Source organism: Seriola lalandi, unplaced genomic scaffold (genome assembly GCF_002814215.2).
Source record: "Seriola lalandi dorsalis isolate HSWRI2012SDOR001 ecotype SW California unplaced genomic scaffold, Sedor1 jcf7180002054784, whole genome shotgun sequence".
Lineage (NCBI taxonomy): Eukaryota > Metazoa > Chordata > Actinopteri > Carangiformes > Carangidae > Seriola > Seriola lalandi.
Genome location: NW_019525337.1, coordinates 583,540 through 598,404, shown reverse-complemented (window position 1 = coordinate 598,404; position 14,865 = coordinate 583,540). Strand labels below are relative to the sequence as shown.

Genomic DNA, 14,865 nt, shown 5'->3' with positions numbered 1-14,865 from the left:
GCCTGGCTTTTAATTAAATATGGTTTTGAGTCATTAGTCACTTTATTTAATTTTGTTTTCTTAATTTAATTATGTTGTAAATTGTATTTTATTCTATTCTATCTGATCTTTTTTTAATCAATTTTCTTATGTTTTTTGATTCGATAGCTTTTCTATTTCATTGTCAGCTTTCTGTCTTTTGTCCTTTTCTTTGTAGCTCATCAGTCGTCTGTGAAGCTCTTTGAACTGCACTAACCTGTGTGAAAAGTGCTGTACAAGTAAAGTTTGATTGAGTTTAATTGACTTACACCTGAGACTGCATCAATTTTGTACTTCTATCTTTTAAACAAACCATCAGTATTTAAGAGGGTTCACATGTTCGGAGCCAAAAGAGAAACCTGATGTGATGACAGGGTCAGAGGCGGCGGTGGAGTTTCACAGATCAGAGGAAATCTATTTTTATGTCACTGTCATGACCATGAGAACATAACTGCTCGCATATCACTGCACATTAACACCAACATTCTTCTTATCCTAACAAACTGAGCCTGTTGTCGTTAACACACAGTTGTATCGCATACTGTATGATATGCATTGATGTAGGAGTCATTACAGACAGTGTTGTTCATGTTCATGTTCGATTACCATTAACAGCAATTAGCACTGCTGTAGTTATAAATGATGAAGAATGAAACGCATCAACATAGAAAATGATTTTCACTATTTTTATTGGACATGAATAGAAATAGATAATATAAACTTAATGAGCCATGAATCTCTCAGACTCCTGAAAATTCAAATATCATTTTGACTCAATAAGATAAGTGAAGAGGACAAAGTTGCACCAGTTTAGTCAAAGACTTTGGAAGTTGAGACCTGATTTGATCAGGATATTAATAAAAGCATTTTGATTCATTTGTGCGCTCACTGTTAATAAATTAAACATCACATGTTTAAGCCTCGGCCTCACATCCATATGGCTCCTCAATGGTCTCATTCGTTTACATTAACACAAATATTTTGGCTTCATTAACTCTCAGGTTCTGACACGTCAGATAAATAAAGGAAAATGTTTGTTTTATGTAGAATGGGATAGATTTTTTTAATAATATCATATTGTTGTACTTTATGTTCCAAATGTTTTTGTAATAATATAATATAATATAATACTTTATAATTATATCATATTATATTATATTAATATATTATATTATATTACAGTAGGGCAGACTGGGCAAAACTGTATAAATAAAATATATGTGTCTATGTAACAGCTGTCACAGTCCTGTTTTTTACTTTCCTTCTCTCCTAAAGTAATCGTTGGTATGTTAAAATAAATTCTAGCTGTGGATCATTTTGTAACATATGCTAATAAACAACATCTTCATGTAGTACATGCAGTACATGAGGAGAGGTCTGATCCTCATGCTGGTCTCCTCCAGTCCTGTCTTCAAGTTTTGAAACTGCATCACTCAGTCCGTCCTGTCTTTAGCCTCTTTCTCTAAATGTCTCCACAGTCTTCTGCTGGTTCTTTTCATAGCTCGTTACATCACTCATCATCTTCAGAGTAGTTAACTGACTGACTGACAAAATGTTTGCATGCAGGAGTGCATTTCGATCAGTAGATTTACAGCTACTACAGTACAGTACAACATCCCAGAGGTCCAGGTAATTTACTGAGTCCATACTGTAGTTCATTGTAAATTTGGAGGAGCTGATGGTGAACCGATAGCCGAGTGGTTAGGGCGCATTTCACATGGGCACAAATATCCGAGAAGTCGAATCCCCAGTTCGACTTCCGGCCGGCCTTCTCTCCGTCTCATTTCCTGGACCAACCATCCTCATAAACACTCAGACATGAGACGGATGATACAGAGCCAGTTACAAATTCATTGTGTTTAAACTGTAACAATTACTTAATTTGTTGATGTTGGATGCTTCTCAATTATGATAATCTGCTGCTTCTTTTTAAGATAGATGATAGTGAATGATATACTTTATGGGCCAAATAAAACATCATCACTCTGGGACGTTGTGATGGATTCATTCGATTCATTGAGAAAATAATTGGCAAATTAATTGATAATGGAAGAAATTGTTAGTTGCAGCCTGAGCTGTGTTATTATTATTTAACCACTGTTCATTAGTGGCACATAACATAATAAAGGCTCAGTGATTGAATGGTGCACAGGTTTGATGTTTGATGCTGATTCACACTGTTGAAATGCTCCAGGTGTCAAAAACAGTTTACTTCCTGCTCTTCATCTCTATGTGTGTGAGACAGTTCTGGACAGAGACATGTCCTGATGTTAAGACTGATAAAGAGTGAGAGTTATGGAGTAACACTAACAGTATTTATATTTCATCCTATATTAACCCCATGTGCAGCAAGTTGAAATGGGTAAAAAACATTTTTCTCATCTCTCTGTCTTTGAGGACTTTTGTCCTGCAAGGACACACATTCATGAACACACTCATGCATTCACTATTGAGAACTCTGTCTTTTTCATAAAGGAATTTTTCCCAGAAATTATGAGCGGTGCCCCAGTAAGACACATTCATTGTGAGGCAGAGGCCTCGATTATGAGAGAGGGTTAATTGTTTTGTGCGTGACACATAATGTGGCAGTCTGTTTGGTCTTGGATGAACGGGTCAGGCAGACACGTCACACTGTGCACTCTAGGTCAGTGGGATGGCAGTGAAAGGATGACTCACAGACATATGATCACCACCAGTTGGAGGTGAAAGATGAAGGAGGTGAAGCTTGAAACGACAAATTAAGAAAGTAAAGAAACAGACAAGCGCTCAGCAGCTGTGAGAGGGAGTTCATCTGAAACACTGTCCAGTCAGAAACATGTCCCTGCATCAGATACAGATCGGCTTTAGATATTAGAAAACAACATCCAAACAACAGGTTCAGAACGATAGAAGTCTTTTTATGTCAGGAAATATAAATCACAAACTGCAGCTACTGTGAACGTTTGTCTATTTTTGGACATGTTTTATCTCTGCTTGGTCCTGAATCCTGCACAATTAATCGAAATATAATCAAAATCACAATATGGCAAAGTGCAGTTTCCAAATCACAGGGGCTTCCTTTGTTTTTGATAAAGGTAAAATATGTCACAACATTGTTGCGCATTGTTGGCACCATAAGCATTGTGATGCTACAGTACGGAAACCGAGAGAGGCCATATTCAATTTTTTATTCAATTTTTTTATCCGTTATCTCACAATAACAGAGCTTGTTATCCCGAGATAACAAGATGTTATCAGGAGAAAATGATATTGATTGAACCTCATACATTAAGTCTCAATAACACTCCTCCTTAGCAACAATCCTTAGTAACTCGTTAGCTGAGGGCTGATCTGAAAATGATCTTGTATGAAAAGACACAGTTTGAGTTCTGCCCCTGATTGAAATATTCTCTGATCCGTTGATCAGTGCGCTGTCCTGACATTTCCACTTTACAGCACTACAAGATTCCATCTGCATCTTATCTCTAATTAACAAAGTCATTATAATGATAAAACAAGCTTTGTTATCTCAAGATAATAGGATAATATCTCATTATCTAGGGATAACAAAAATAATAAAAGATAATAGTTTTTTGTCTCTGGATAACGAGCCTTGTTATCTTGATATAATGGGATAAAAAAATATTTGCAAATATGGTCTTTCTCTGCCTCCGGGCTTCCAGACTACAGATGCCCCGATTGATTGCTTGGAATGCTTCTAGTCACCGATCATCTTAAAAGCGATCACCTATGGTTAATGCTCTGGTGTCTGCGGCTGACAGAAGCACTGTGTGCTGTGTAGTGTAGTCCCGCCTCCCACCTTGTCCACTGTGCTGACGAACGCCAGGCCACGAAAACAAAACATGTCGGTGTGAGACTGATATAACTGCCATCTGCAATGCATGACAAAGATGATTGGTATCAACCCATAGACCCATAGATGATCAGTATCAGTATCGACCGCAAAAAAACATGATTGTGGCATCCCCACTCCAGACGTAAAGGAACATGTTTGTTTGGTACAAGCTCCAACAAAAGTTACATCATCATTTTTCAAAATTTTCAGTGAAAGTGAAAATGCAAAAATAATGATTCCTACTGAAATTGTGACTCATCGCAATATCTGCCAAAATAATTGCAATATGATTTTTTTGCATATCATTCAGCCCTAATTACCTGTGAACATTAATACAGGCTTCATTCAAAAAACCTACACAGGTACTGCAGTTTACCTCTGTTCCTTTACACTGCCTGCCCATAAGCTGGAGAGATATTACAAACAAGTTTATGTCTCTGCCCAACATGCATGATTAACAAAACTCTAATGATAACGATGGTGGTTTCTAAGCAAAAATAAATCTCAATTTCAGTGCGACTTTAATAACAACATCCACAGACTACATCTAGCCTCACAGACTACAGTTGTCAGTGTTGAATAATGACGCTGTCAGGCAGTGTCACACACTCTCACACACTGTGACTGGACATCATTTAGAGGCAAATAATTCATATGACAAATAATGGCGCACACACTGTAACCGTTTCCATCATGTCATCCCTCCCTCTGCAGACTGAAGAGAAATGCCAAAGTCACTGTGATACTGTTGTAACAAACTAAACTAAAAGATGTCCCACTTCAGACAGCTGTTGCCAGATGTTAGACTGATGTTTACATCAGGGATTCAGCTGATATAATGACTCAGAGGTCTTAAATCCCACTAATACCTGCTGCACAAATACAGACTCAAATTTCAGTTCACAAAACACAACAGTGATACAGGCAAAAGGTAAAGTGCAACCTCTGACAGGCATCAGTCAGACTCCGCCACCCATCACCTGTGCTATGACCCGGTAGCAACTTTCTTTAATGTGATTAACACCTTAAACACTATATTCCTATTATGTCTCTGCTATGATTGGCTCACTGTGATCACAACTTGCCAACAAACTTATTTATAAGGATGTATTCTCTCAGTTCAGATGTGGGCAGTTTCATGGTTTACAGCCTACACAGTCTGGACTCAAGGGTTGTTTTAGAAAAAGGAAGAAAAGCTGCATTTGATTATCAGATTCTGGATGGAGAGTCCATCTGTTACAGTGAAGGGTGGGGTGCTGCATGCTTGAAAATCTTTGCAAGTACTTCCCTGATTACTGCAGGTAACTCAGTTTGTATGTGACTTCCTTTTTCTCATCACTTGCTTCCTCAAAACGCCAAACTTTCATTGAAATTGCAGCTCATCAGGTTACATTACTATAGGTTAGCTGTCAGTAGGCTACACGTAGCCACAAATCTCATCATAATAATGATGAGTAGTTAACACAGTTCTACCGCCCTGTACATGACATGTTAACAATCTCACTGTGCAAAATCACTTTTTATTTGTGTCATATCAAACCCTTCTGGTCCTTTCGGTTAGTGTATACCCCGATACCTCCCACTGAAATGTCACTCACAAAGCAGCTTTACTGGCATTATTATGGAGCCGAATTTAATAGGGGACCCGTCTGACTTATTCGAAGTCTGAATTTCTGTTGTTAAAGTCCTGTCTTTACACCTACACGGTTGCGCTACATTAAAATGGCAGATTTCTAAACGGAGTTCGCAGCTCTCGCTTCAGTCCACGTCGCCAGTCGTTTCTTATGGAAGCTGACCAACAAGTTGATGCGACAGATTGACAGGTGGGCAGGTGCAACTGTGCCAAGTAATGCTGGTTGTAGCTGACTGCAGCAGAGACACTGGCATCTCTGTAAACCCCCGACTAACTTCTTCCTCTGATGACTGCTTCATGAAGCCCGACACCCTCCCTCTCTCCCCGGGCCCTGACTGTGCTCTGATGAGCTGGAGAGTGTTTAAAATAGCACAGTGAAAGTTTACTGAAGTGTTCACCCTCACTAAACATCTCCACGCTACAGTTTAGACTGCAGAGAAGAAGAGGATGGTATAAAAGCGAAGCGGTGCTCACAGAGAGGCTGAAGCCACTACTCACATCTTCCATGATAAAGGACCAGGATCCGTTATGTGAGAGTTGACCAGCCTGAAATCACTCGACGTCGCTTTATCCCCGCCGCAAACGGTTCTCTTCTTCTTCTCCGGTGGCGGTGGGCAGCTGACACATTTCCCCCAGCACACGTCAGTGTAGAAAATGAGGAACTGTGGAGTTTGGTCTCGTCTCGTTTTCCTCTTCTGCTTCAGAGAAAAAAAAAAGTTCGAAGAAAAAAGTTTGGTTTCCGGTTGAAGCGCCTTCACACTCTTCAATCTGTCGAGGAGGAGCAACGCTGAGCCTCATCTCAGGCATCCGACGTTAAAACTTCAGCCGTGACGTCACAGCAGAGTTTGACCAAAAGTTTAAGGTCTGAGCTGGAGGAGGAAGAGCAGCAGCTGCAGCATCCTCTGAGTCCTCCCACCAGGGACCCACTGTGGAATAAAACCCAGCACCACAACATGGAGGACCCGGACCCGGACTAAAGTTTTCACACTTATTTCTCAGCCTTTATCTGGGGCACAGTGACTGATGAGCATAGTGGTGCTGAGGCCTCTCCTGTTACGAGCTCAACACTTCCTGGTGCAGTAGGTGTGGCAGATCCTGGGTCAGACTTTTATTGTGTGTGAATAAAATACAGTAAAGTGATGCTGCTACTTTCTAACAGGGCGTCACTTATAAAGACTTTTAACTCATGGTTGTATCAGTGGTTAATTAATCATTACTAATGAGTACTAGATCAGTTATAAGACATCGATATGAGCAGAATTTAGGTTGCCAGGCGGTGGAAAACAAACATCTGTGACTTGAAATATTGAATAAGTTGTAATGAATATATTGTAGTCTAGATGAGTGGTCCAATCAGTCAGTTCTTCTTATTAATGGATTATAATTCATGCAGAAAATATTAACTGTGTGAAGACATTTGTTACAATTAATTATATTGTATGTACCTGGAACCACAATGGTAACTGTTACAGTTTATTATCGATACAGGAATGTAATATATGTCATATATCAAGAGTGATGTTGCCACATATGTAAAGTGTATACTGTATTATTATCACATATATACGTCCTCTGGATATATGAAGATATACGTTGTACATATATTTGTATGGGCTCCACTTACTGTATATGTCATGAAAATTCCTCCAATTTCCAAAAGGTTTTATATATAATTTTTACATATATGTATAAGTATATGTTTATACTTCACATGTACATATATTTCATATCCAAAATTCAGTATATGTACGTACGTATATTACATTTGTGGATAAGCACAAAAGAATGGTAATATTGGTAGAATTCAATTTAAAAAACAGTTCACTGTTAAGTAGATTTTAAAAAGAGGAGGGACGTAAGGTAACAAAAATATTGTTATTATTATATGATTAGCAGGTATAAGGTTCAGTCTAGTTGTAGTATATATATATATATATATATATATATATATATATATATATATAGTCAGCCATCAGTCATTAGTCAGTTTGTGTGAACCCAGTCTCAAGCTCAGAGGAAAGAAGGGGCTGATTTATTGAATATAGTCAAAATGTTTAAAGGTGGACAAACAAAAAGGAGCCTTATTATCACAATATTTACCACTTATTAAATAAATAGTAGCTTTTTTATCTGTGAAAACAAGTGATTTCTTGTCAGGATTATTCAGTGTTTGTTGCTGTAATACTCATTTCAGCCACAAGAGGCTGAAGTGCATCACTATCCCAGTCTAAATGGGACTAAAAGCCTCAATGTTCTTTCCAGGTGGATTTATTTCTCTTTTTACTCTAAACATACAGCACATACAATGTGAGTCTACTTTCAGGCTTTATCACAATGACTTCATTCCAAATTTCCAACACATAGTTAACAGTAAACACAGAGGTGCATTCCATAAGAATACATTCACATTCAAACTGCTGGATATTTAAATACGTTAATAAATACAACAGCTATACTCCTGCAAGAAGACAGACATTTTGTTGTCATCCCAATGCAGTTAATGTTATCAAGATTCTGATCCTCAGCTAGAGGAAGCAATGTCTGTTCCCTGAGCCTCACCTCATTCAGGCACTAAACCCTGAGGTTCTCATTGTGTTAAAGTAACGCTTGTTGTCTGTTCTCACCAGAAAGACTTTGTGTCCGTGGTAAACAACAGGAGGAATATCTGACGTCTGATCACATCTTGTTGCTCCTTCATGTGGCTCCCCATACAGATCATTATATATATCATCATATATATACATCCTCTGGATATATGGAGATACAGGTTTGACACAAACCAATAGTCAAATTTGTTTAATTACATATATTAAAAATATCTGTATTATGAATTTCATATGGTATTGCGACCATATATGTCATCAATGTAATGAATTAAATATATATTTAATTTATATATGCAAGTTTATTAAAACAACATATATATAATAATATTATATGCTTCTAAATGTTTTTCTCATTAATACGTCATTAATTTTGACTGATCTTTCTATTCTAGGAAAGTGATCTCAGACTTTTGGAACCCACTTTTTATAATATTAACATATATTGACAGGCTTTGGGGTGGATATATATTTACATAATATATGTCTACTATATAAGCATACCTATAAACATAAATATTTGCATGGGCTGGACATATATGTCAATACATAAAATTATTCCCATTTCTAGGGTTTCACATATTTTTTTACATATGCACTTTTATATGTACATATATGTCATATATAGAAATTCAATATATGTACATATGGGTCTACACTTGCTACGACAGGTGTCACTAATATTCCCCCAGTTTCTCTAAGTGCTGCTCTATGATCATTTTCTCTTTATCCCAAACAAACCAGGGTGTCAAACACATTCCTCCCTGTGACCCTTTTTTCACGGAGGAATGACGAGTAAAATGAGATTGTCCTCCCATAGGTTGTTTGTGCAGCAGCTTATTTTGAACCATAGTTACGTCGTGTTGTTAAGTGACATCAGGCTGATGTGTGCGTGCCTTCTAGTGGCACAAAAGAGGAAGTCAGGTGATGTGAGAGCGACAAAGATGGATGGATTGATTGATTAATGAAACATTTGACCTCTGTTCATTTCCCATTTCGAACTGACCGTCATCATTGTTTCTTTTAATCACGACCACGATCACTCTATAATTTTAACCTTAACGTGTTTAGTGTTGTAACCATGACAACGGGGTCCACTAACTTTAACAAAGTATTGATTTTAACCCAAAGCACAATATTTCCCTAAACCTAACCAAGCTGTAACATTTACCACAGCATCATAAAACGGTTAGTTAGTCATTTTGAACAGTTTATCTGTGGTTTATCTCTGGGTCGTATCAGAGGGTGGGCTCAACCACCTATGGGTGTTTAGATGGAGGACTGGTTGCAGAAGATATAAAAGTTGTTACTGAAAAGGCCAGGGTGGAGTATTGTACTGAGTACAGCTGTTGTTCTCCGCTCTGTGCGACTCTGGACTTGTGTTCTGTTCAGTCGTATCTGACTGGACTGTGCTGGCAGGATTCACAGCAGCCTTTCCTGGTGCAGGCTGGACAGGCAGTCAGTCCCTGGCGCTGCAGCATGCAGGGAGGCGTGCTGGGTCGCAAATGAAGCAGAACACCCCAGGACACATCTGTTTACAGGTGTCTGAGAGCTGCTGCCTCATCTCTTGTGAAAGCTGGGACTGTGGATGATCTGAGACAGCTTTCCAAAGGAGTCCATCGTGTCCACAGGTTCTTCTGTTTGTGCCGCACTCTGCCTCGGCTGGTCAGGGATGTCTAGTCCAGAGGATGAGGTCTGATCCAGGGTGCTGATCCTGGGGAGGAACTGAGCCAAAGCTGGGACACCTCGGTCTCGACCCTGCAGCCGTTGCCGCTGGTTTCCCAGACTGAGCAGGGCTCCGTGTCTGTCAGAGATGTAGATGTTGTACCCGTCTGGTAAGATCTGCTCTCTGAAGCTGCAGTCATCTCTGCTGTAGGTGTGCTGGAACACATGGAGAGACACTCACATGTAAAACATGATTTCCCACAAATAACCTTTTTGTGATACTGAATTACTGACCAAACACTTAACACAAATAACATTCTTGATTCTGTGTTTAGACAACATTAAAGCGTTTGGTTGTGTGTAAGACACAAATGAAAAGTGGAACTTACGAAAAATGAAACGGAAGGATAGCGCTATCCTGTGCATGCACAGTGTGTGTGGGTCATGTGCAGCATGGTAAATATTAGATAGGATCAATCAGAGGGGCGCTCTGTGATTGGTGGTTATAGTTAGGGGCAGGGGCCTGACAGCCAATCAACCACAACAGCTTAGTCTCTCCAGCTGATCCAACCTAACACCAACCTTTTGTTATCAAATCAATGTAAATTTGACCATGACAGCTCCTGCTCATGGGTGCTGGGCATTCTCCATGGGCGCTCAGGCGTACAATCAGTTTTGGCGCCTATGATGCTGACTATGGATCGGTACCTCAAACAACCCTGTCAAATAACCCAAACTATCACTGTAAGGTGAAGTCATATTTAATATTTAAAGTTGTGAACTCCATGAAATACTGTATACAGCTTGGAACAGCAAAAGTCAAATATCACTTCCTATTTAACACCCCTATTAGAGAAGAATGGAACGACCCGTGGCTGAGACCGGCATTTCTGTGTTAACCAATGCAAGTACCAGAGCAAACCTATGATGTAAGCATGCGCACCATTACGTTGCGGCTGTTCTCATGGTGACAAGTTCAAATAGATCAGTCAACTATGATTACATGATCAATGATATTAGATCATACCATGGATGTAGCAGGTCCTAAGTATTAGCCTACCATTAAACAGCAGGTGAGCGAACACAAGTAGTTTGTGTTTTGAATGATTTCATTTACTGACTTGTGTCAATGAAATGAAGCCACATTGGAAACATCCATTCAGAGGAGAAGTTGCAGGGCAGGCAGAGGTCAAGTTAAGCTAACAGGCTAGGTTATGAAAACGTAGCTAAGCTAGCTTTCATTTCCAGCAGTAACAGACTGACTCTGTCATGTTTCTGTGTAAAAGCATCACAGATAAAGAGACTGTCAGAGGAGTGAATGATGAATGAAAGGATGTTTTCTGTCTTTTCATCTTTACTAATGAACCATTTAATTGACTGAGCAGCTCAGAGGCGACCGGCAGCTACTGGCATGGCGAGGCATGATTGACGTTTGAAAAATCAGAAATCTCTGGGATGTTATTTACATCGTAGTTCCATAGACCTGCATTATTTTCACCTGATGTATTATATTATATATTATATTGCATATTCCTACATTACAGTCATTTGTGAAGCAGTAAAAACAGAACAGAAAATTAATCTGTAACTATTTTGGTTGAAGCTCCAGAGGATTGTAATATGGTTATTTTGGGGTTTTGCATATAAAGAAAATGAGCAGCAGTGAGGTGCTAGCTGCAGCCCAAAAATGTAATAACAACCCTATAAACGTCCAGCCTGTAATATTTCAGCACAGGAGGCCTGTGCACATATTGCACAATGAGGGGTAAACAACGGAGGATTAATGAGGGCCCAGCAGCTAATTGTTGCCCCAGGTTCTCCTCGCAGGTTAGTTTGGCCATTGTCTAAGAAAAAACCTCAATTATTAGCTTTAAGTTGTTGCTAGATGACTTATTACTGTTTTATTCCCTGTGTTTTCCAACATAAATCGCATGAATGGTGTTTTTAGATAAAAATCTGCTTTTATCAAAAAAAACACGTAAATGTTGCTGCAAGTTCTTCGATGGCTGTTGACTTTGGCCAAAGAGAACCAGCCAGAGGCCAAGGTTGTTGTTGCTGCTGCTGGATCTTTTCATTCAGGTTTTTCACTTTGCAAACACATCCTACCCTGCACCACACTGGACAAAGGTTGATGAACCAGCCGACTGTTTGAATGAATGACTGACTACAATGTTTTCTGAACATGGAAGCTGACGACCAACATATTTAAAGCAGCAGCGGACGTCAGGTCAACAGGGTCTACAGAAATCTCTCTGGATGATTCTAGATGAAGTCTGTCCATCTGGGAGAAACAGTTTTAAAATGTTCAGTTTATCAAGAGATCACAGATTATGACTTTGTTTTACACTTAGTGTTTATCTGCAGGATTACACAAAAAGTCCTGAACTGATTTGCACCGAACTCGGTGGAGTGATGGGGCCTGGAGCAGTGGAGAGATTTTGGTGTCGATCTGGTTGAAGGAACAGATCCAGATAATAATCCAGATCTGGTGAAAGAAAATGCTGAATGTGCATTACATTGTACTAACGAAGGAAGGAATGAATACATCAATATTCAAGTACTAAAATTACACAATAACAATAGCAGTTCCGAACAGCAGTAAGACAGTTCATATAGAACTGTATAATGCTGATGTCATCACTTCACACTGCAGGTAATAAGCCATGCAGCTGTATGTGCTCAATAAAATAAAACTCTGAACAAAGAGGTGTAGAGTGCTTTGGCCTTGGCAGAGGTATGCAGACTACTGAGAGTCATTCTAGTTTAGTTTAGTGGTCAGATTGTATTTTTTATAAAATCTTCTATGGAGCTTAAAACAACCAGTATGAATCATATAAACTGGAAAAGGATCCATTTTTTTAAGAAAATGTACTTGTGCTGAAAATCCCCAGTTACAACATGTGAAATATAGTTGAAGTGGCAGTTGAAACAGTTACTGAAAGTGATTAAAGAAGCTGAATTTAGCTCTGAGTGCGGCTGAAATATTAATTTAGCTTTAAGCACAGAGTCAAGCCGAGGAATCAGCTGAACTTGAAGCACTGAGAGGAGGTGATGTGAAAGTTGAGGTCTGAGATATATAAGCAATCGAACTGCCAAGTATAGGGAAGTAGGAAATTCCCCATTACCCGTCATTTTCACAACTTTCTCACCAAGTTTATAATAGAAAGTGAGCTGCTGCAGTAAATAAATACAGTGCAGAGACCATACGGTCACAGGCAGACAGTTTAACCTGTTTATTTGGAACAAAGATATGGAGAGGCTAAAAAGCTCTGGGACAGTGAGTCCCTTTTTCTGAAGAAATTGATTGGCCTGAAAGGCCTGAGACTAATTTAGCAATTAAAAATTAAGTTAGTCTATATACAGTATTTATTCAATTCAATCTCTTCAGAATGATCAGGTTGGTCACATATATTCTGTGGTTTGATCAATTTAATCTGTTAAATTTTAATTCACATAAAAGGTAACATTTTTTATTTATATCTTGTGGCTTTGTGTTGAGTTGTGTTGTGTTGTGTTGTGTTGTGTTGAGTTTTGTTGAGTTGTGTTGAGTTGTGTTGAGTTGAGTTGTGTTGAGTTGTGTTGAGTTGTGTTGTGTTGAGTTGTGTTGAGTTGTGTTGAGTTGAGTTGTGTTGTGTTGTGTTGAGTTGTGTTGTGTTGTGTTGTGTTGTGTTGTGTTGTGTTGTGTTGTGTTGTGTTGTGTTGAGTTGTGTTGTGTTGTGTTGTGTTGAGTTGTGTTGTGTTGTGTTGTGTTGTGTTGTGTTGTGTTGTGTTGAGATGTGTTGTGTTGTGTGTTGTCACATGTCTGTTCAGTCACAGTTAGTGGTCTTGGTGAAGTTATTCTAATTTGAAAGCAGTTGCATATTTCGGAGTGTTTTTTTCTTTCTGACCATAAATGTCACCAAAATTCTGATTTGGGGTTGTACATTTTACTATGAGATAATATTAATAATGTGGTTAATAGCTAATCTGATTATTATCATTCTGCTGTTTTTACTTCACTTGGCATTTAAGACAAGTAGCCTACATGTGGAGGTGAAAGTGATTTTCTGTCATTATTCAGACCAGGGTCAGACATGATCTGGCAGCAGGTGTCAGGACCTGGATCCTTACCGATGAGTACAGAGATCCGTCTCCTTCTATGCAGAGAAACCGTGCGGTGGCTACTCCTCTGATGGCAACACAGCCCGGGTCCACAGGACGGATCTCCAGCAAACCTGCAGTTCAAACACCCATCAGAATCAAGAGTCCCTCCAACTAGCATCACAGTGTACAGCTGGTGAAGTCCATGTTTAAAGGGCTTTACTTACTGTGCAGAGTCTGGACCGTGGAGCCGTGGATCTGTCCATCCCCACTGATCAGAAGGTGAAGTCCCGGCCTGGCGGCGTACAGGTGCCTGAGCCGGACCACCTGGGTCCAGCCGTGGTCGATGTGGGGCCCCTGGTCCGATAGAGGCATGCAAACAACTGCAGCAGCAAAAAATGCATTGACAACGTATACGGTGAGCAGAAGCATGATTCATCCAATCGTCCGCGCGCGCTGTGTTCCCGCTCCCTGCAGCTGTGTGAAGTGAAGCAGTCCCATCCTAACCCATCCCTTTAAATATGGCCCTTATCAGCTGCAGATAACCCTCCTTCCCAAATCCAGTTCCCAGAAGCGCACCACAACACACCCCTGCATGACATCCAACGGAATCATAGCTCTCCGTTGGCCCCCAACCAGAGCCCCGACCAGAGCCCCGACCAGAGCCCCTGCTGTATCTGTGCGAACCTCAGTCACATCTGCACACATCTGCTGAGATTCTTCCACCACACAGCAAGACTCCTGCAGTTTTCTGAGGGGCACAAATATCTAACCACAGAATAACACCTGCCCTCCCCCTAACTCACCAGTACAGACACACCACATCCTCCAGTGGGCTGCTCTCCAGCGGTCAAATCAAAAACAGACACAAATATGCACCATGTTTAGTGGAGATTACAACAACTGTACTGCTACTATTATCCTACTGTTCATACAGCAGGACCATCATCATTCCCCATAATGCTGTAGTTTTTATTTATATTTGAAGTATTATTATGATTATGATAATGATTATGATGATGATTATTATT

General features: G+C 39.7%; 2 protein-coding genes across 2 annotated transcripts in view; both read right to left on the bottom strand.

The window, feature by feature from the left end:
• plekho2 (pleckstrin homology domain containing O2) overlaps window positions 1-6,370 on the bottom strand; it is a 25,990-nt gene extending 19,620 nt beyond the window's left edge. The window contains exon 1 of the mRNA XM_023425581.2: window positions 5,985-6,370. Within this exon, the coding sequence (XP_023281349.1) occupies window positions 5,985-5,993 (9 nt within the window). The 5' untranslated portion in view covers window positions 5,994-6,370. The remainder of the gene's footprint in view (window positions 1-5,984) is intronic.
• A 1,897-nt stretch (window positions 6,371-8,267) lies between these two features.
• fgf19 (fibroblast growth factor 19) lies at window positions 8,268-14,456 on the bottom strand. Its single transcript, XM_023425573.2, has 3 exons — window positions 14,062-14,456; window positions 13,865-13,968; window positions 8,268-9,970 (listed from the first exon to the last, which is right to left on the bottom strand). The coding sequence occupies exons 1-3, from the start codon at window positions 14,264-14,266 to the stop codon at window positions 9,650-9,652; spliced, it is 630 nt and encodes a 209-aa protein (XP_023281341.1). The 5' UTR covers window positions 14,267-14,456; the 3' UTR covers window positions 8,268-9,649.
• Between the last annotated feature and the right edge of the window lie 409 nt (window positions 14,457-14,865).

Excerpts from the sequence above, each read along its gene's own strand:
- fgf19 (XM_023425573.2), bottom strand. The coding sequence starts at position 14,266 with ATGCTTCTGCTCACCGTATACGTTGTCAATGCATTTTTTGCTGCTGCA. Across the intron at positions 13,969-14,061 it reads CACGGTCCAGACTCTGCACA|GTTTGCTGGAGATCCGTCCT; the intron begins GTAAGTAAAGCC and ends TTTGAACTGCAG. Across the intron at positions 9,971-13,864 it reads ACGGATCTCTGTACTCATCG|CACACCTACAGCAGAGATGA; the intron begins GTAAGGATCCAG and ends CATGTGTTCCAG.